At 42.3% G+C, this 19,657-nt stretch overlaps 1 protein-coding gene across 2 annotated transcripts; it reads left to right on the forward strand.

Annotated features, from left to right (window-relative positions):
* Positions 1 to 334: 334 nt before the first annotated feature.
* upf1 (UPF1 RNA helicase and ATPase) lies at positions 335 to 19,085 on the forward strand. 2 transcript variants are annotated; one of them, XM_070554223.1, is made up of 24 exons: positions 335 to 731; positions 1,071 to 1,213; positions 2,203 to 2,292; positions 2,376 to 2,543; positions 5,589 to 5,769; positions 8,030 to 8,191; positions 8,553 to 8,640; positions 8,876 to 8,974; positions 9,109 to 9,217; positions 9,394 to 9,553; positions 9,686 to 9,804; positions 10,795 to 10,959; positions 11,734 to 11,848; positions 13,025 to 13,168; positions 13,294 to 13,507; positions 13,600 to 13,717; positions 13,993 to 14,149; positions 15,975 to 16,117; positions 16,406 to 16,580; positions 16,711 to 16,792; positions 16,881 to 17,045; positions 17,714 to 17,922; positions 18,773 to 18,895; positions 19,002 to 19,085. In XM_070554223.1, exons 1-23 carry the CDS (start codon positions 561 to 563, stop codon positions 18,890 to 18,892), a joined length of 3,297 nt encoding a protein of 1,098 aa, XP_070410324.1. In that variant the 5' UTR covers positions 335 to 560; the 3' UTR covers positions 18,893 to 18,895; positions 19,002 to 19,085. The 2 variants fall into 2 exon arrangements, with proteins under 2 accessions (XP_070410324.1, XP_070410325.1); XM_070554224.1 differs by having other exon boundaries at positions 8,553 to 8,637.
* Positions 19,086 to 19,657: the final 572 nt, after the last annotated feature.

Below are 19,657 nucleotides of genomic sequence, written 5' to 3' on the forward strand. Positions count from 1 at the left end.
GACTTCCTAAAAAGGCTCATTGTAAAGTTACAAATTAGTGGTAAAACTTAAGTCTCTAGTTGAACAGAACTGATGAATACTATCAACATCTACCTAAGTGCCCCTGGACTGAACTGAATCAAATTTATCTCAGTTTGAGATTAGGGCATATTTTAAGGTTTTGTAGTAGTTGTGTATAGTTTCAAAGCTCTCTGAAAACCTAAAACTAACACTAAAATCATTTTGTGTCCCAAATATTGAAGAATTAATTGAGAAATGTATATTGATTTGAAATCAGTAAAAAGAAAAACAGAGTGAGCCCTCTTTCCTTTTGACCCATCTGTGCCGTCCAGCCCCTCCCAGTGGCGTCACGCGTCGCGCGGCGCAGGGAAGTCCGTCACCGCTGCTGGCTGTTGGACCTGCAGTAGCTTTTGATCGGTTCCATTTTTTTGTTTGAGTTGACATTTGTTGTCTCTGCGACGCGCTCAAGAATATACATCGACAAAATAAATTCTGTGGATCTTGGTCGTCTTTGTACAGCATCGGAAATCGTTGAGTAAAACGAAAGAAAAGAGTCGAAGATGAGTGTGGAGGCGTACGGGCCGAGCTCCCAGACCCTCACCTTCCTGGACACCGAGGAAGCCGAGCTCATCGGAGCCGACACACAGGGCTCCGAGTATGACTTCACCGACTTCACGCTTCCTAGCCAGACCCAAACTCAAGGCCAAACGCAGAGCCAGCTGGACAGCCAGGTTAGACGCTTTTCAATCTTTCCAGTATGCACGGTAATGGTGTTAGCAGCAGTTAGCTTCCAGTTAGCCCGCTTTTATTAAATTTAGCCCGACTTAGCTTCGTGTTAGCTGGTTTTAGGACATCGTTAAATAAACAGTTAAAGCCACTAGTAATCTCAACACATTTCTTTCGAACCCTACATTCAAACCAGACTCTGCGATTCACAAAAACGGGATTTGTAAACAGTAGCATTCTGTCAACATGTCGCTAACTGGCTTTTCCGCACTGTGTGCCTTAGCCGTTAGCTGCTGTTCGTTAGCATCGAGTGTGTTTTGGTTAAGACTGTTTTTGCGCTGCAGGTGAATGGTCCAGATGAAGGTCTTCATAACGGAGGGGTTGATGACTCTGTGGCCAAAACCAGCCAGTTGTTGGGAGAGCTGAACTTTGAAGAGGATGAAGAAGACACTTATTACACCAAAGACCTTCCTGTACACGCATGCAGGTACTGTGACAGAATGCATCACAGAAAGCCACACGTGCATCTCAAGTGCAGCATTTTCCTAAGTGTGTTTTTATTTCTTCTGTAGTAACCTTTAACTTTGTTTACGGTGCTGTTAAAATAATTTTTGTCTGTTTTTTTACAGGATTAAGCGTTTGGTTAAACACTGAAAAACAACAAAACAATTTCAAATACTATTATAAATCTATGATCAGTGCATGTAAAGAGTTAAAAAATAAACAACAACAAAATTCACAGCCATTTTATTAGGTGTCAGATCATATTTAAAGTTATTTTCAGACTCCTGTTTTGCTTGTAATCGATCAGCAATACATTTCCTTTAAGTTAATTTGTGTTATAAAACACTAACATAAAAACGGAAAATCAAATCACTTTTATTGTCACGTCACATGTGCAGGTACACTTGTACAGTTCATGAGAGTGAAATTCTCGTGTGCGAGCTTCACAGCAACAGAGTTGTACAAAAATACCATAACGTAAAAACAAGCAAAATATAAAAATGGCTAATCTAAGTAATAATATGTATAGTATGTAAGGTATATACATTACTAAATGTGTGTGCTAGTATCTTTTTTTCTACGTGTGTGAGTGTGTGTATAATGTGTATATACATGTTTTACAAATGAACAAAGTAAACAATAAGATAAGAGATATAAAATATACAGTGGTTGGTATGTGCAAAACTGTGGCATTAATGTACAGTATGGAGTGTGTAAAATGGAAACATGCTTGTGTTAAAAAAAGATGCTTAACTGTTGCTGACTTTTTTTAAATTATACAGACATTTTTATAAATATATCTAAAACCTTTCTGGTTTCAACGTGTGATTACTCATGTTTCTAAGAAAAGAGCAAGGAAAGTTAAGTTTACTAGTGAATCTATTAAATTATTCTATATTTTCTATTTTCCAACTTCTGATGCGTTATATGTTCTAATCACTGAAATATTTGAAATGCCATTTGATTTTGCAGCTATTGTGGTATCCATGACCCAGCCTGTGTTGTGTACTGTAACACCAGCAAGAAGTGGTTCTGTAATGGCCGTGGCAACACATCTGGAAGGTTTATAATTTGGCAGTTATAATTTTTTTAAACTTTTTTGATTATGGTTACCCGTTGTTTCATTGTACATTTATGACTTCCAGCCACATTGTGAACCACATGGTGAGGGCCAAATGCAAAGAGGTTACGCTGCATAAAGATGGACCTCTGGGTGAAACCGTGCTGGAGTGTTACAATTGTGGCTGCCGCAATGTTTTCCTCTTGGGCTTTATCCCAGCCAAAGCTGACTCCGTGGTGGTGCTACTCTGCAGGTAAGTGGATGGAAGGTGTTTGTCAATCCTAGCTGGTTGTTGTATAGCAAAAAAGTCAAAGTTTTTCCTGCTAAAGTTGTACTGTACTAAACATTTGAGAGTATATTTATTAGGAATGGTCTGATTGATTGGTAACTGATCAAATTGTTTCAATCTCCATGAAAAACATGTGATCTGCAAATTCCGATCAATGCCTCTCAGAGCCAATCATACCAAACAATCACCTGTTGCTCATACTTTGTAGCCGACAGAGACCTTGTGTGCGGCATTATGTGTTTCTCCCCCCTTCCTTCACACTGTGCATGCATGCAGTAGCAAAAGTGTACACAAACATTTCTACTGAACTTTTAGTCCATCTGTGAGAAGGATGTAAACCTGCGGGGGTAGTAGCTCGTTAAAATGCATCAATCCAGCAAATTTGAAAGAACAAACTCTGGGCAAAGTGAGCTGAGTTTTCATTACTCCCTGCAGAAATAAAAAGACACTCAGAGCAACAGACATAACTGCATTCACCAAAACTCGTCTGTATGAGAGTGACCGTCAGAAGGTTGAACAACTAACTTGGAAAAATATAAGAAGAAACAGGGCTTTTCCTGGCTCAAATTGAGGCAGAGCTGGTACCATCCTGACCATGTGCCAGCACATGCATACTCTGTGCATTCAACTGCCTCACTTTTTTAAAGGCAAAATATTTTTTCATTAAGTGTTCTTATCTAAGCTTCTATTGATTAATTGAATATTCCATTTGACAATGTTTCAAGTGAAACAAAACTGGTTTGCTGCTAAAAAATATGAAATAAAACAACAAAATTATCAGGCTGAAATAACAGACTTTTATTATGAAAGGCTCAATAATATGCATTAGATTGGTGTTTAGTTCCCTTTTCCCCGTCTGATATTTATAGTTAAAAATATTTTTAAATATTTGATCTACATTTCAGTAACATTTTAGGTTTGTGTTAATAACACTCATCTTATTATAAAAACACAAATATATCCAGTAAAATATTATGCATTTCATTAACATGCATTTGTATTGGAAATGGTAATAACATTTAATTTCTGCTGCTAACAATGTAATGGTGGCATGTCTATTATGTACGGGTTGGCAATAATCCAGTTTTAATTATGTTCAAAGATAGAAGCGTTTGTGAATTGTATACTACAACGGCTTGCCGTACTTCCTGCTCCTGTGTGTGGAGCAGACTTGTAGCAGTAATGTGTCTCATATCTGCAGCGGTTCTGATCCATAGCGCTGCAGGATGCAGAATAAACAGGATGGTGGGGACTTTTCATCCGCTTGTAGAGTTTAGTCTTAGTTTTATGATCATCAAATATTTTTCTGTGGGCCACTTGATCGTGAGACTGCTACCTGTTAGCTTTAGCATTAGCCAATTTGCGTGTAGCTGTACTTTTGATCCCAAACATGGACCGGTTCTGTCTTTGCTGGTTCCTTTATTTCTCTCCACTGCATCCAGAGTAGAGCCCTGCACGGGCCTAAAATCTGAACCTGTGTCCGGCCCGAGGGGGTGGAGCCCCTGCCCGACCCGGTCCGAAAAGGTTTTCAGGATTCTCTGGCCCGACCCGAGCCCGACTTTTTTTTAACCAACTAAATGAAAACAAAGTGCGTCAATCCTGACCAATGTGTTAAAAGACGTGCAGGATCCGATCAATTTGGTTTTCCCTCATTTACCGTCACGGAGATGACGGCGCACTGGCTCTGGTGGTAATCAAGTTAAATTTTATCTTTCCAACAATTTTCACAAGAAAACAGAACAGTTAAAAGCAGGGCTTGTGTTGTGTTGACCGGACAGTTCCCGTATTTGACCGTTTATTTTGACGGAGAAAGAATAGAAAGAATTACCCCGACGCATTGTAGACGAACTGACATTTTATTCGTTATGCACATTGCAGATGTAGCTAAAAGGTTCCCATCTGAGCTGGACACTGCTCAGCGCAGCTCGCTGTCAGCGCATATGTGCACAGCGAGCTGAAGTTGTGGAGATTGACTTGGAGCGCGTCACAGAACGAGAGCGCATGCAGGAAGGTTCCTCCCACTGAAGCGAGTGTTTTCCAAACCCTGTCTCTCAGAGAGACTTGTCACTTAGAAAATGTTCCCTGGTTATGAAACTTTGGCTGAATAGTGCTTGTTCCTGTCTCCAATGTGGCGACGCATCCAGGAGCCGTCTGAGGAGAAGCCCAGAATCTCATATCTTCAGCTCAGAAAGCGCCGATATGATTACGCACAAGCGTGACCCGTCAATCCGGTCTCACAGTAAGACCGGGTTGGGCCTGTTCAGGTTTATGCAGACAATCTTTATATTTAGAATTGACTTACAGATGTAAAATTAATTCAGTAAAATATAAAGCATTTTATTTAAATATCCATTCATTATTTTACAAGCACAGAGAGCCGCATCAGATGGATGGAAGAGCTGCGGGTTGCCGACCCCTGGTATAGCCTATAAAATGACATGTTTTCTCCAGGACCAGAGAGGACGCAAACTCAATACATCTCTTTTGTTGTGAGGTAATAATTTCTCCGAGTTTTGCGGTTGCGGGCGGGAGTAGACATGTACGGTGCAGGTGCGGGCGGGAGTGTAACACACACGTTGCGGTTGCGGGCGGTAATTGTCAGAAATTCAGCGGGAGCGGGCAGAAGCGGGATGAAGAAAACAGTCCCGCGCAGGGCTCTACTGCTGCGTTGCAGTCAAGGGTCGGCAACCCGCGGCTCTTGCATCCATCTGATGTAGCTCTCTGTGCTTGTAAAATAATGAATGGATATTTAAATAAAATGCTTTATATTTTACTGAATTCATTTTACACCTATAAGTCAATTCTAAATGTAAAGATTGTCTGTGTAAACCTGAACAGTTCCAACCCGGTCTTACTGTGAGACCGGATTGACGGGTCACGCTTGTGCGTAATCATATCTGCGCTTTCTGAGCTGAAGATATGAGATTCTGGGCTCTGGATCAGGTGATGCACGGGTCTATCGATTGTGTGCAACCATCGACATGTAAAAACCCGTTTCTGTCCACACAGACAGCCCTGTGCTAGTCAGAGCAGCCTGAAGGACATCAACTGGGACAGCTCACAGTGGCAGCCTCTCATCCAGGACCGCTGCTTTTTGTCCTGGCTGGTAAAGATCCCATCAGAGCAAGAGCAACTCCGAGCTCGTCAGATCACGGCCCAGCAGATCAACAAGTTGGAGGAACTGTGGAAGGTATGTCAGGCCGTTGTAGAAAAGTAATTAGCCAGCACAGGTTAGAAGGCTGTAAGAGCTACGAGTTCTCTTATCTGAACATCTTAGGTGTGTTCTTGCTGTGTCTTTGTAAATCCATGCTTTCGTTCTTTTTTAAACACAGAAACAGTTTTGTTTACCTGTTTGTAGCTACGGTTTCGCCGACAGCTGCCGGCTTCTTCAGGCTGACGCTGATGGTGGCGCGTCACTTCCTTCTCCGTTTATCTGCGGGCAGCAGAGGACGTTGTCGCCCTCTACTGCCCGCTCTCCCCTCTCCGACGATGCAGTCCCATGCGTGGTCCAGTGTGTAAACTCCGTCGTCCCTGTTCATGGTCCCACATCCACGTCTCCTTATCTCTATTGCTTCCTTGATCCATCTTTTGTATTTTTGTTGTTCGGTGGTTATGATCCGTGTGTTGTCCCAGTCCATTATATGGTTTTCTCTTAAGCAATGATCTGTTACGGCTGACTTTTTTATTGTACTTTCTGCTTCTTCTTTTGCTGCTCTTGTGTGTTTACGATTTGCCTCTTTCTCGCACTCCTTTCTATGTTCTATTGTCCGTGTATTGAGTTGGCGTCCGGTTTCTCCTATGTATGTTTTATTGCATATTTTGCATGGGATTTCGTAGATGACTCCACATTTTTGTCCAGCTGATATTTTGTCTTTTGGGTGTACTAATCTGTTTCTAACTGTTGTGTATGGCTTTGTTGGTGTGTTTATGTTGTGTTTTTTCATTGTTGCTCTTATTTTTTCTGTTATGCCTTTGATGTATGGTAGGGTTATCACTGGTTTTGGTTCTTGTCTTTCTGGGTTTCTGGTTCTTTTTTTGGGTTGTTCTTTGCTTTCTGTTTTTGTTTGTTGTTTTCCTTTGTTTATTGCCCATGTCGGGTATCTGCAGGTCTTTAAAGCGTGTTGTATGTGTTTGTCCTCTTGTTTACGGTCTCTCTCTTCTGTTATCATGTTTGCTCGGTGATATAATGTTCTGATTACTGACATTTTGTGTATGGTGGGGTGTTCTGATGTCCATAATAAATATTGGTCTGTGTGTGTTGGTTTCCTGTATGTGTTTATGTTTAGGGTCCCGTCGGTCTGCCTGGTGATTTTCATGTCCATAAATGCTATGCTGCCTTCTGTTTCTAACTCATAAGTGAATTTTATGTTGCCCGTGTCGTCAATATTGTTTAAGTGTTGTGTTAGTGTTTCTGTTTGACCTTTTGGTATGATTTCCAGTATGTCGTCTACGTAGCGTTTCCATAGTTTTATTTTGCAAATATCAGCTGGACAAAAATGTGGAGTCATCTACGAAATCCCATGCAAAATATGCAATAAAACATACGTAGGAGAAACCGGACGCCAACTCAATACACGGACAATAGAACATAGAAAGGAGTGCGAGAAAGAGGCAAATCGTAAACACACAAGAGCAGCAAAAGAAGAAGCAGAAAGTACAATAAAAAAGTCAGCCGTAACAGATCATTGCTTAAGAGAAAACCATGTAATGGACTGGGACAGCACACGGATCATAACCACTGAACAACAAAAATACAAAAGATGGATCAAGGAAGCAATAGAGATAAGGAGACGTGGATGTGGGACCATGAACAGGGACGACGGAGTTTACACACTGGACCACGCATGGGACTGCATCGTCGGAGAGGGGAGAGCGGGCAGTAGAGGGCGACAACGTCCTCTGCTGCCCGCAGATAAACGGAGAAGGAAGTGACGCGCCACCATCAGCGTCAGCCTGAAGAAGCCGGCAGCTGTCGGCGAAACCGTAGCTACAAACAGGTAAACAAAACTGTTTCTGTGTTTAAAAAAGAACGAAAGCATGGAGTTCTCTTATCTGTTTAGTTTATAGACATCTAACAGTGAAGGCAATGGTCTGTATTTGATATAGTGCCTTCTCGAGTCCTGAATCCCCCCCAAGGAGCTTTAGAACACAATCAGTCATTCACCCATTCACACACACATTCACACCCTGGTGGGGATGAGCTACAATGTAGCCACAGCTGCCCTGGGGCGCACTGACAGAGGCGAGTCTGCCGTACACCGGCGCCACCGGTCCCTCCGATCACCACCAGCAGCCAAGGTGGGTTAAGTGTCTTGCCCAAGGACAGCGACAGACTGAGCAGGGCTCAAACTTGCAACCTTACGATTAAGAGGCAATCACTTAACTCCTGTGCCACCTTCGCCCCGTAAATGTCATTTCAGTTTTAGATTTTGTGATGTTTTTGTTTACAGGACAATCCCAGTGCCACTCTGGAGGACCTGGAGAAACCTGGCGTGGACGAAGAGCCTCAGCACGTGCTGCTGCGCTACGAGGATGCTTACCAGTACCAAAACATCTTTGGGCCTCTGGTCAAACTGGAGGCTGATTATGACAAAAAGCTTAAAGAGTCTCAGGTACCAGAGAATGTTTTTACAACACAGAATTAGTCACTTAGAAGTTTTTCCACTGGTGTGTAATCGGTCAGCTACATGTGGACAAGGTTATAAAATCTAGACCTTTATTAGGACAGTGAAGAATTTTTACTAGTCATGTGCATCGGTCAGACTCTTGCATTTAAAGCGTTTTCCTTAAAGGCACTGTCTGACTTTTGTCTGGAACATTTTTTGCAACATTGCTTGAAAAGCTCTGAAAAATGTTTTCTCTTCAAAATGTAGCTTGCTTGAACGGCTTTTTCCAAGTCAAACTTCATCAATGCAACAGTGAAAAATAGACCGTTACTATTCTTTATTTGTTATATTTTTCTTTTATTTTCAGACTCAAGATAATATAACAGTCAGGTGGGACCTGGGGTTGAACAAAAAGCGGATTGCCTATTTCACTCTGCCCAAGACGGATTCAGGTGGTAATTTTCTCAGTTAGATTCCCTCCCAGTGGTTCTGTGGTGCAGATGTAGCTCCTCCCCTTCTCCCTCCAGTCAGCAGAAATGCATGCAACCTCCCTCGTCCCTTCATCTTTTGGTGACATGTCTGCATGTTTTTATTTTAACCTCGTTTTTATTTGTGATGGGGTATTGTAGGTATTAATTCATTTATTTGTTTTGCATCAACAAGTTTCTAACTTGTTCTTGTCCATTTCAGACATGCGACTGATGCAAGGTGATGAGATCTGCCTGCGCTACAAGGGAGACTTGGCCCCACTGTGGAAGGGCATTGGTCATGTCATCAAAGTCCCAGACAGTATCCTGTAAAGTTACTTAGTTACATAGAGCTACCTCACAGCTGTGATGGCAAATTCTGGGAGGATTTGATAAGTTACCTGTACAGTTAGTCTCCTAGAAACAAAAAGCATGAATTTCCTTAACTGTTTAAAGACTACGGGGATGAAATTGCCATTGAGCTGCGGAGCAGCGTTGGAGCACCTGTGGAAATCCCACACAACTTCCAGGTGGACTTTGTTTGGAAATCCACTTCTTTTGACAGGTATGCTTAAAGTTTAATGTTGTCATTTCTAATGATAGAATTTGCCTTTACTGTTACTGATCGTTCATATCGAAGCTAGAAAAAAGAAGAATTATTAATATTTCTAGTTTTAGTGAGGGCAGAGCTTCTCCTCAGAGGACAAGTAAGTGATTTTTATCACATTTGTAAATCTGCAGGATGCAAAGCGCCCTGAAAACGTTTGCCGTTGACGAAACCTCCGTGTCTGGCTACATTTACCACAAACTTTTGGGCCATGAGGTTGAAGACGTCACCATCAAGTGCCAGCTGCCAAAGCGCTTCACGGCCCCAGGTCTGCCTGACCTGAACCACTCCCAGGTCAGGACTTGTTGCATTAATTTAGATGAATATCTTCAATCAGCTATGATTAATGTGTGCACCAGTTAAGCTCTTAGAATGAAATGAAAAACTTCTGAAGGGAATGTTTTGATTTTGGACCCGTGCTTTCAGGTGTACGCTGTAAAGACGGTGCTGCAGAGGCCTCTCAGTCTGATACAGGGTCCACCTGGAACCGGAAAGACCGTCACCTCTGCCACAATCGTTTATCACCTGTCTCGACAGGGAAATGGGTGAGATGCAAACGTTTTTCTAATTTAACCCTCAGGCTTCACTTTAATTTTCATTCAAAACGGTCATTAGAGGACAAAAACATCCACTTGTAAAAGTGCTATTAAAAAATGTAAACCTTAATTATTTATTTTTTGCCTTTTTTTCATAGATCTGTTGAACAACTTCAGCCCTGCTCAAACATAAAAAAAATCTATCATTTTGAGTCTTTTAACCCTTGAAACGCCAGTTTGAATACTCAGTCATTGATGTAATTTATGAAAAAAAACACAAAAACTTGAGTTATTTTCTATAAAAGACATTGTTTTGCCTGGGGTGTTTAGTACAAATCAGTCTTGATTATGTTATGAAATATCTCAAATTTAGAATTGTTTGCATTTATAGTTTTTACAGAGCAACAGATTTAAACACTCAAGTGATTGGAGGACAAAAATGTCCACTTTTAAAAGTGCTTTAAAAATGGTCCAGATTAATATTTTTTTCTGCTTTTTGGGTCTAAATCTTGTGATCAACTTCAGTTCTGATAAAAAAAATCAAATATTGAATATTTATCTAAATTTGAACCCTTTATATGCCAGTTTGATTATGTGATGCCCATTTTTTCATGAAAAAAGCAGACAAAAGAGGAGATATTTTACATAAAACATATTTTGAGTGACTGAAATAATTTTTTAAATCAGCCTGGGATATGTCAAGAGTCTGGCAAAATATCACATTTTATGCTTTTTTTTTAGTTTTTGTATAGCAGCAGATTTAAAATTACCACCTTCTTGTGCCTGTTATGGACAAAAACGTCCCATTGACTTCAATGCAAACCACAGTTTTTGATCCTGTATCATCTGCATCAAATAATAATGCTTTCTGTGATGTTATGGTTTCATTTTGGGCAAAAGTAGTTAAATTTATGATTTTTACTGTTCACCACCAAATTCAGTCATTTCTCCATATGTTGCCCAGGTGAGAAAGTTTACACATTTCTGTTTGTCCTGCAGACCGGTTCTGGTCTGTGCTCCCAGTAACATCGCTGTGGACCAGCTGACTGAGAAGATTGACAAGACCGGCCTGAAGGTAGTCCGGCTGTGCGCTAAGAGCCGGGAGGCCATCGAGTCTCCTGTGTCTTTTCTGGCTCTCCACAACCAGATCAGCAACATGGACAGGTCAGTGACATAAAACAAGTAATTATGTGTTACCGTATTTTCTGGAGTATTAAGTCGCACCAGCCATAAAATGTGTAATGAAGAATAAAAGAAAACATATATAAGTCACACTGGACTATAAGTCGCATTTTGGGGGGGAATTTTATTATTTTTCTTACAAAATCTGAGACCAAGCATTTCACATTGCAAGTACCGGTAACAATAACAGAATGAACAACCAGGGCGCAGCAGCGCACCACGGTCTCCAGCAGGTGATGGCGGTGTTTGAAACCCTCCCAGCAGGACAGGGTTGCTTATTCTTGGGTTGGAGCCGCCCGGCCCGCAGCAGCTCGCCACAGGCTCCAGCAGGTGATGGCGGTGCAGAGGAGCTTATTCCTGGTCTGGACCCGGTCTGCAGCAGTGCGGTATACATAATTTGGTATATAAGTCGCTCCGGAGTGTAAGTCGCAGGACCAGCCAGACTATGAACAAAAGTGCAACTTAATAGTCCGGAAAATACGGTATTTAATCAGCTGTTTATTCATTTCAGTTCAATAACAAAGACTTGATGTGACAATAATCTTTAAATCAACAATAAACATCCTTTGGATTTTTTTTATCAGAAAATCAATGCTTTCAGAATCCAAAACTGCAAATGTTTAAATGGTTTCACATTATGGTAAAAATAGAACATTTGTGTAAGGATTTGAGAGAGAATTGTTGCAGTAAGTAAACCAGTCAGAGTTCTTTATAGTGGCACACATAGATAATAACAGCTGGCCTTGGTCTCTGCAGCATGCCAGAGCTTCAGAAGCTACAGCAGCTGAAGGATGAGACCGGCGAGCTGTCTTCTGCTGATGAGAAACGTTACAGGGCTTTGAAACGCACCGCTGAGAGGGAGCTGCTCATGGTAAGGAGGCCGTCAGGGTTTGTTTTCATCTATGAAACGTTAGAACAGGGGTCAGCAACCCGCGGCTCTGGAGCCGCATGCGGCTCTTCCATCCATCTGATGCGGCTCTCTGTGCTTGTAAAATAATCACTGGATATTTAAATAAAATACTTTATATTTTACTGCATAAATTTTACATCTGTCAGCTAATTCTAAATGTAAAGATTGTCTGCATAAACCTGAATGGGTCCAACCCGGTCTGACTGTGAGACCGGGTTGACGCGTCACGCTTGTGCGTAATCATATAGGCGCATTCTGAGCTGAAGAGGATGTGAGATTCTGGGATTCTCCTCAGACGGCTCATGGATGTGACGCCACATTGGAGACAGGAACAAGCACAATTCAGCCAAAGTTTCATAATCAGGGAACATTTTCTAAGTGACAAGTCTCGCTTCAGTCGGAGGAATCTTCCTGCATGCGCTCTGGTTCTGCGACGCGCTCCAAGCCCCTCTCCACATCTTCAGCTCGCTGTGGACCTTATGTAGTACACGCTGACAGTGAGCTGCGCTGAGCAGTGTCCAGCTCAGATCTTCAGAAGGAAATCTTTTCTTGGGTGATTTGCTACATCTGCGATGTGCGAAACGAATAAAATGTCAGTTCGTCTGCATGCGTCGGGGTAATTCTTTCTATTCTTTCTCCGTCAAAATAAACGGCCAAATACGGGAACTGTCCGGTCAACACAAGCCCTGCTTTTAACTGTTCTGTTTTCTTGTGAAAATTGTTGCAAAGAGATATAATTTCACTTGATTAACACCAGAGCCAGGCGCTGCAAGAGCAAGTTTATAGTTTATAAAACTCCTAATAAAAGAAGTTTTCAAACAAATCCAGAAGCAGTAAAATTACGCAGATAGCCCAAACTGAGCCAGTGTGGAACATTTTCTACATCATCTCAAGAGCATGCTTTAGTCCAAGAGTATGCTGCAGACAACGTGCAGATCGGAATCTGCTGGCATTTTCCTGTTAGAGTGGAAACTCCGTTACAAATCCGACTGGTAAAGCGGAGCAGGCCGAGTTGATAAAACACTCCAGAGAGCGTCTCCATGTCTGTCTGTAAAAGTCCATTAGAACATGGTGTGATGTGGATGCTCTTCTTGTGGCGTCTCTTACGATGTTAACTTGATCTCCTTCATTGTTCAGAACGCTGATGTGATTTGCTGCACCTGTGTTGGAGCTGGAGATCCCCGTCTGGCCAAGATGCAGTTCCGCTCCATCCTGATTGATGAGAGCACCCAGGCCACTGAACCCGAGTGCATGGTTCCTGTGGTTTTAGGAGCAAAGCAGGTACTGAAATGTGCACACAGCCCAAACACCTTGGTTCTTTAGATACAGGTGATGTTTTTATTATAAGAATGGCAGTTATCAAAATGATTATTTGAAAATAATTATTGATACCATTGTCCTCCCAGCTTATTCTTGTGGGCGACCATTGCCAGCTTGGTCCAGTGGTGATGTGTAAGAAGGCAGCTAAAGCAGGTCTGTCTCAGTCTCTGTTTGAACGACTGGTGGTTCTGGGTATCCGGCCAATCCGGCTGCAGGTCCAGTACCGCATGCACCCGGCTCTCAGTGCCTTCCCCTCCAACATCTTCTACGAAGGCTCCCTGCAGAATGGTGTCACCGCAGGTGTGCCCAACTCATCTGGTTTCATTCAATTGGATCCTTCCTGTTGTGTTTGACTCAGCTGGTTAAACATAAGATTTGTGCTTCTTTCTCAGCGGATCGTATCAAGAAGGGCTTTGACTTCCAGTGGCCTCAGCCAGATAAGCCCATGTTCTTCTACGTGACCCAGGGTCAGGAGGAAATCGCCAGTTCTGGAACCTCGTACCTCAACAGGTATCGTCCCTCGGTTTTGTGTAAATAGCATTTATTTCACTTTTTGGGAAATTAAGTATCTAACTGATGTAAAAAGGGGTTTTATGTTTATTATTGACAATGAACAGTAAAGCCTAGCTAAACACAACGAAGATGTAGTTTGATTCTGAAGTCAAGCTGTTCCTTTTCCATTTATTAAAATGTTTGTTTTATTCATCTTTTCAAATGTTTTTATTTGTGTTTTAAAGTTCAACAGAAAATGGATTTTAATTGATTCTGGTGTGTGTTTTTTTTAGGACTGAGGCAGCCAACGTTGAGAAAATCACGACCAGGTTGCTCAAAGCAGGAGCCAAACCGGATCAGATCGGCATCATCACCCCCTATGAGGGCCAGCGCTCATACCTGGTCCAGTACATGCAGTTCAGTGGTTCACTTCACACCAAACTCTATCAGGTACCAGATTCTGCTAAACTACAAGATCACCTCAGGTCTTTGAAATGCCAAATCTACTAGTAAAACAGTGTAGTTTATAACTTCATGCATCAGTAAAAGACCCTGAGGCCTCATTTATAAAACTTTGCATAGAATCTTGTTAAAACTACTCGAGCTCAGCAAAAAACAAATTTACTTATGCAAACTATCCAACTTATAAAACACTGCGTACGCACAGCTGCACACAATTCTGTTCTGTAAATCCCACTCTTCCTAGATATGTGCCCAGGTGTTTTTGGATCAAATCCCAGCTCCTATATACCACACCTTCTGACAAATGGTCATTGCAGAGTACTTTGAATACTCTGGATATAAATAGGCCAGCTGATTGATCGCATTTCATGTAGTAACCATAGCAACAGAGACTTTTGTGACATAGGCACAAAAAGGTGTTTGGCCTAGAGTGTTGCAACAGTGAGCTGTTGAGCCGCTGAGCAATTGCTGTGGACATAAAAAAATTAAAAATAAATAAGCATTAAAACACAATGGTCAGATGGAGGCAAAGAGGAAAACGGCGATAATCATTGATTCCATCCCAAAACGGCTGCATTAAGGTGCTGAGGGATAGCTGAGATATCCAAGTGCCAGGTTTGCTGCGGTGCAGAGTTTTAGTTCATAGTTTTATTAACATGCGCTATCAGACAATGAAGGCATTAATATGTATTCTGAATGTAGCGTCATGTTTTACAACAATATATTAGGGCTGCTTTATTGTGGCAAAAATGATGATCACAATTATTTTGACTGAAGATTATTTAAGATGGTCTTTAATTAAGTTTGATTTTTTTTATTTATTTGATTATAACATTGCACAGTCAGAGGAAAATAATAATAAAAAAAGAAACAGGATAATCACAAACACCTCCTGATTCCTCATGTAAAAGAGCCAATACACTTATTCATAGTTTATGACTAAAGGGTATAGGCTGAAGTTTAACTTATTAAGATTACCCAGTACGTACCCCGTTTGAAATAACAAATACTCCATCTGCTGACAACAAAGGAAAGCTATACGGTATGGTGCAAACATATAAACTATGTTGTAGTGAACTTCCTCAACCTGTAATAATAATTTAGTCCTGTCCCGGCGGAGGTGTGTGTACAGCAGCATGATGCAGCATGTCGCTCAAAGAGATCGACTATAGTTATTTATCAACCTGAGAAATTGGAGGTGTGGTGTGAGAGCACATGAAGATGGTTAGATACGTGTCTCACGCTGGTCGTGTGAGAGTCAGTAGTCCTGATAAAAATAAATCCACCTCAGATGTGGCTCACTGTGTCTTGAACTTACTTTGCTTGTAAACAGCTGTTTTTGTCTTTGTTTTTTTTTTTGAACGAGTGAGATCCACAGAGAAAGGTTTATGATTGGTCAGTCGATGTAACGCGATCAAGCTGCACATGCGCACATCATTCCCTTACCAATGTCTGGAAGGACATTCCGGAGCGCAGCCTGAGTGTTTTGCTAACCTGCACCTTACGTGAGGCTGAAATTCACCATTTTACCATCTTGCAGGTTCTTGTTGGTTTCCTATCTTCAAAATGTACTGATGCTAGGGTAAAGGTTGGCCTAAAGTTGCACATATTTTGCCGTCATGCTCTTAACCACAAAGCTTGCGTAGAGAATGATTTACGTCATTTTCAGACCTCATTTTGTGCTTAAGCTAGCTTTATGAACAAGGCCTCTGTTGAGCTGTTGCCACTTTCTCTGGTGTAAAACTTACTTGTTCCTTTGCTCTTACAGTCCATTCTCTCCTTTAATCGCCTTTCATTGGTTTTTTTCCCATAGCAAGTGGAAATTGCCAGTGTGGACGCCTTCCAGGGCAGAGAGAAGGACTTTATCATCCTGTCTTGCGTTCGTGCCAACGAGCACCAGGGCATTGGTTTCCTGAACGACCCTCGTCGTCTCAACGTGGCGCTGACCAGAGCAAAGTAAACAAACTCAGTTAGAATGAATCTGGATAACATTTGAACGTCAAATCATCAACTCATTCGTTGCATTATTGATTTTTAAATTTTTGATATTTCCAATATTTCCTGGTATTTTTTCTTGTGTGTGTGTGTGTCTGTGTGTGTGTGTGTGTGTGTGTGTGTGTGTGTGTGTGTGTGTGTGTGTGTGTGTGTGTGTGTGTGTGTGTGTGTGTGTGTGTGTGTGTGTGTGTGTGTGTGTGTGTGTGTGTGTGTGTGTGTGTGTGTGTGTGTGTGTGTGTGTGTGTGTAGGTATGGGGTGATCATTGTGGGGAACCCAAAAGCCCTCTCTAAGCAGCCTCTGTGGAACAACCTGCTGAACTATTACAAGGAGCAGAAGGTTCTGGTGGAGGGACCTCTGAACAACCTGCGGGAGAGTCTGATGCAGTTCAGCAAGCCTCGTAAACTGGTCAACACCATCAACCCTGTAAGTAGCACTATAAACTAATCCTACATGAATAAGCCCTAAATGAGTAAAATAGTTGGTACTTGTCATTTCTATTGTCGGCTTCGTTGAACAAAGCCTGCAGCAGTTTGAAATGATGCATGTTTTTCAGGGAGGGCGCTTTATGAGTACTGCCATGTATGATGCTCGTGAGGCGCTCATCCCCGGCTCCGCCTACGACCGCAGCAGTGCTGGTATTTGGTTACTATTTCTTATGTATTTGATCACATCAGTGGGTTGTTGGCAAATGTCAAACTTGTCGTGTTGTTAAAACCCTTTCAGCTGGACGTCCGTCCAACATGTACTTTCAAACCCACGACCAGATTGGGATGATTGGCGCCGGGCCTGGTCACATGGCTGCGATGAATATTCCCATACCCTTTAACCTGGTGATGCCCCCGATGCCCCCACCCAGCTACTTGGGTCAGACCAATGGCCCCGCTGCAGGTACAGCCATGCTAAGTTCATGCACACAGCAGGTTAGAAAAACGGTTATCGGTCATAAAAATAGAAAATTAATCATGATTCTTGGAAATTCACTTGGAAAGTAAACAGAATCTTAAACTGTTGTTGGGTTCGTTAACTCATTCACTGCCATTGACAAATTAAGTCATCAATTGCATTTTTTTTACTGTGTGGGCATCGGAATGAGCCCCCGCACCGTGAGAACAAACATCCCAGCTCTAAAGCCGATCATCTGCGTACGTCACATGATCAGGGAGCAGAAAATCCACGTGTTAGGAGATCGTTTTGGGCCACTGCTGTAAAAAAAGCGAGGCGCGAACTGGAAAAGCTTCTGCTGATCACAATTCGACAACGGATTATGAAAGAACAGATAAAGCTCAAAACACGCGGATTCTTCCTGATGTAAGAGGTGAGTCTACTCTTTGCTTTGTTAGTTTTGGCGTTGACATCATCTTGTTCTGTGACTCTTAAAAAAACAGTAAAAACGCTGAAAAATGCTGGCAGCAGAGCTTTTCTGATCAGGAAACGGCTGGCGGTGAATGAGTTAATAAGCACTGGACGTTCAAACTGTCAGAACTAACTTGATGGCACTTTAATTTCCAGTCGCCATTTTTGTTTTTCACACTTTGTTTTCTATTTCTGTTAACAAGGCCGTGGTGCTATGAAGGGGAAGCTTGGGCGCGGCGGGAGACAAAGGGTGCGTGGCTCGATGGGTCAGGGTAACGGACCCAACAGCCAGGCCAGCCAGGATGGGGCCTCGCAGTCCTTCTCTCAGGGGCCTCTGACTCAGGGTTACATCTCCATGAGCCAGCCCTCTCAGATGAGCCAGCCTGGCCTCTCCCAGCCAGAGCTGTCCCAGGTAATAACACTCCTCCCATACAGCAGATCATTCCAACCGAGGGTCGTTTTCATGTGGCTGTGGTTGTTCTGGAAGAAAAGGTTTGGGGTAGGGGTGCTTTGATCCGATGATGTGATTTTCCAAGGGTCGGGTGGAAACGATTGGATTTAACCTTATAAAACAGCAAACGTGACTTTTTCAATTCATCCTGGGAGACAGAATAACGATGGCTCTGCTCAGATGCTCATAAATAGACTTTAGCGGCAGCGACAGATGCCTGCGTCCACTCAGTAGAGGGTAATTATTGATGTAGCAAAACCCGGCCTGCAACTGAACAGATCCAGTGGTAAACTTATGATTACTAACATTTATGTCTCTAGTAATTAGAAATGGTGCATGCTTATTTCTGATCAGTTTGCACACATGGAAGACCTAATGTATAATAAACAGCGCTAGCGTGGTAACATTAACTCCACAGTGGGAGCATCTCTGGAGGATTGTGCAGGAAGGTAGCTTAAACTTCGGCATAATGACTAAACTGAACTTGGAAGAAGCTGCACAGCACATCAAACATTTGCCTGCATCACTTCCTGTAACAGCTTTTATTACAGAAAAAAACAAAAATGTCCACTTTTTTTTTTACAGTGGGCATTTACACTCATTTTCTTTAATAATGCATTAATTAGGAAGTTTAGCTTAAAAAATGTATTCATCATAAATTCATAGTAAATGTTTCTATTGAAACTAAAGCTGAATTTCCACCATCCAGGTGGACGTGGTTCATGTGAATACACACCCAGGCTGGACTTTGTACACAGGATTTGAACGGAAACCCCTCATGTGTTAAAATGTGTCCCGTTATGTTCTCCAGGACAGCTATCTTGGTGATGAGTTCAAGTCCCAAATCGACGTGGCTTTGTCCCAGGACTCAACTTACCAGGGTGAACGTGCATACCAGCATGGTGGGGTAACTGGACTGTCACAGTACTAAAGTGTAAGTCCTGGCAGCGCTTCTTCAGTGTAGCTTGTTGTTCTCTCATCAGGCTGGTGCTGGTCAAAAGATTTTCAGCACTTCTAAGCCATGTGTTTTTGTCTTCCAGGTTGCCTGAAGAAGGGAGCTAGGCTTGAGCTGAGCTTAGTTCATCAGCTTTTTAATCTGGGAAATAATAAAAACATAAAATGGATACCTGTTTTCCTCTGCTACATCCGAAGCACCACCAAGTGAAAGCGACGGGATAGCGAAACCAAACCAATGACCAGCGAGAGAAATGGGAGGGTAGAAGAAGAAGAGAGCACTAAGAGATGGGCAGGATGATGGAAAGAGGCCGCGTGAACAAGCGAGAGGCAGGAACCGATGCCCGTGCGTAGTGAAGGAGGGAAAGTCGAGAATGTGGCGGCGTCTGGTCGGGCTGCTGAGGGAAACAGACGAGAGATCGACCATCTCTCAAGAGAATCCAAAAGAGATTCAGCCCCCAACTAAATAAACCACCCAACAACCTTCACACTCAGCTTCTGGGAAAACTCTTGTCAAGTTCGTACACCTGTCTTCAGATAAGGATCTAAAGCTTCTCTGGAATTTGAAGGATTCGTTCTCCAAATCTGGACAGAAGTGGTTGCAGAACGTCTTTAAACAGGCAGCACAAAAAGAAAACAAAGAATCCCCACGCTGGAAGTTGGTTATCAACTCGTAAAATGTCCCAGACTGTCTGAAAAATTGGGTTCATCACGGGAGGATATTCTTCTACTGGGCCCAAAC

This window comes from Nothobranchius furzeri, chromosome 8 (genome assembly GCF_043380555.1).
Source record: "Nothobranchius furzeri strain GRZ-AD chromosome 8, NfurGRZ-RIMD1, whole genome shotgun sequence".
In the NCBI taxonomy this organism is placed as follows: Eukaryota; Metazoa; Chordata; class Actinopteri; order Cyprinodontiformes; family Nothobranchiidae; genus Nothobranchius; species Nothobranchius furzeri.

Bases quoted from the DNA above. Each gene is read 5' to 3' on its own strand.
- upf1 (XM_070554223.1), top strand. From the start codon at position 561: ATGAGTGTGGAGGCGTACGGGCCGAGCTCCCAGACCCTCACCTTCCTG. The intron at 13,169-13,293 runs GTACTGAAATGT...TTGTCCTCCCAG, and splicing joins TGGTTTTAGGAGCAAAGCAG to CTTATTCTTGTGGGCGACCA. The intron at 13,508-13,599 runs GTGTGCCCAACT...CTTCTTTCTCAG, and splicing joins GCAGAATGGTGTCACCGCAG to CGGATCGTATCAAGAAGGGC.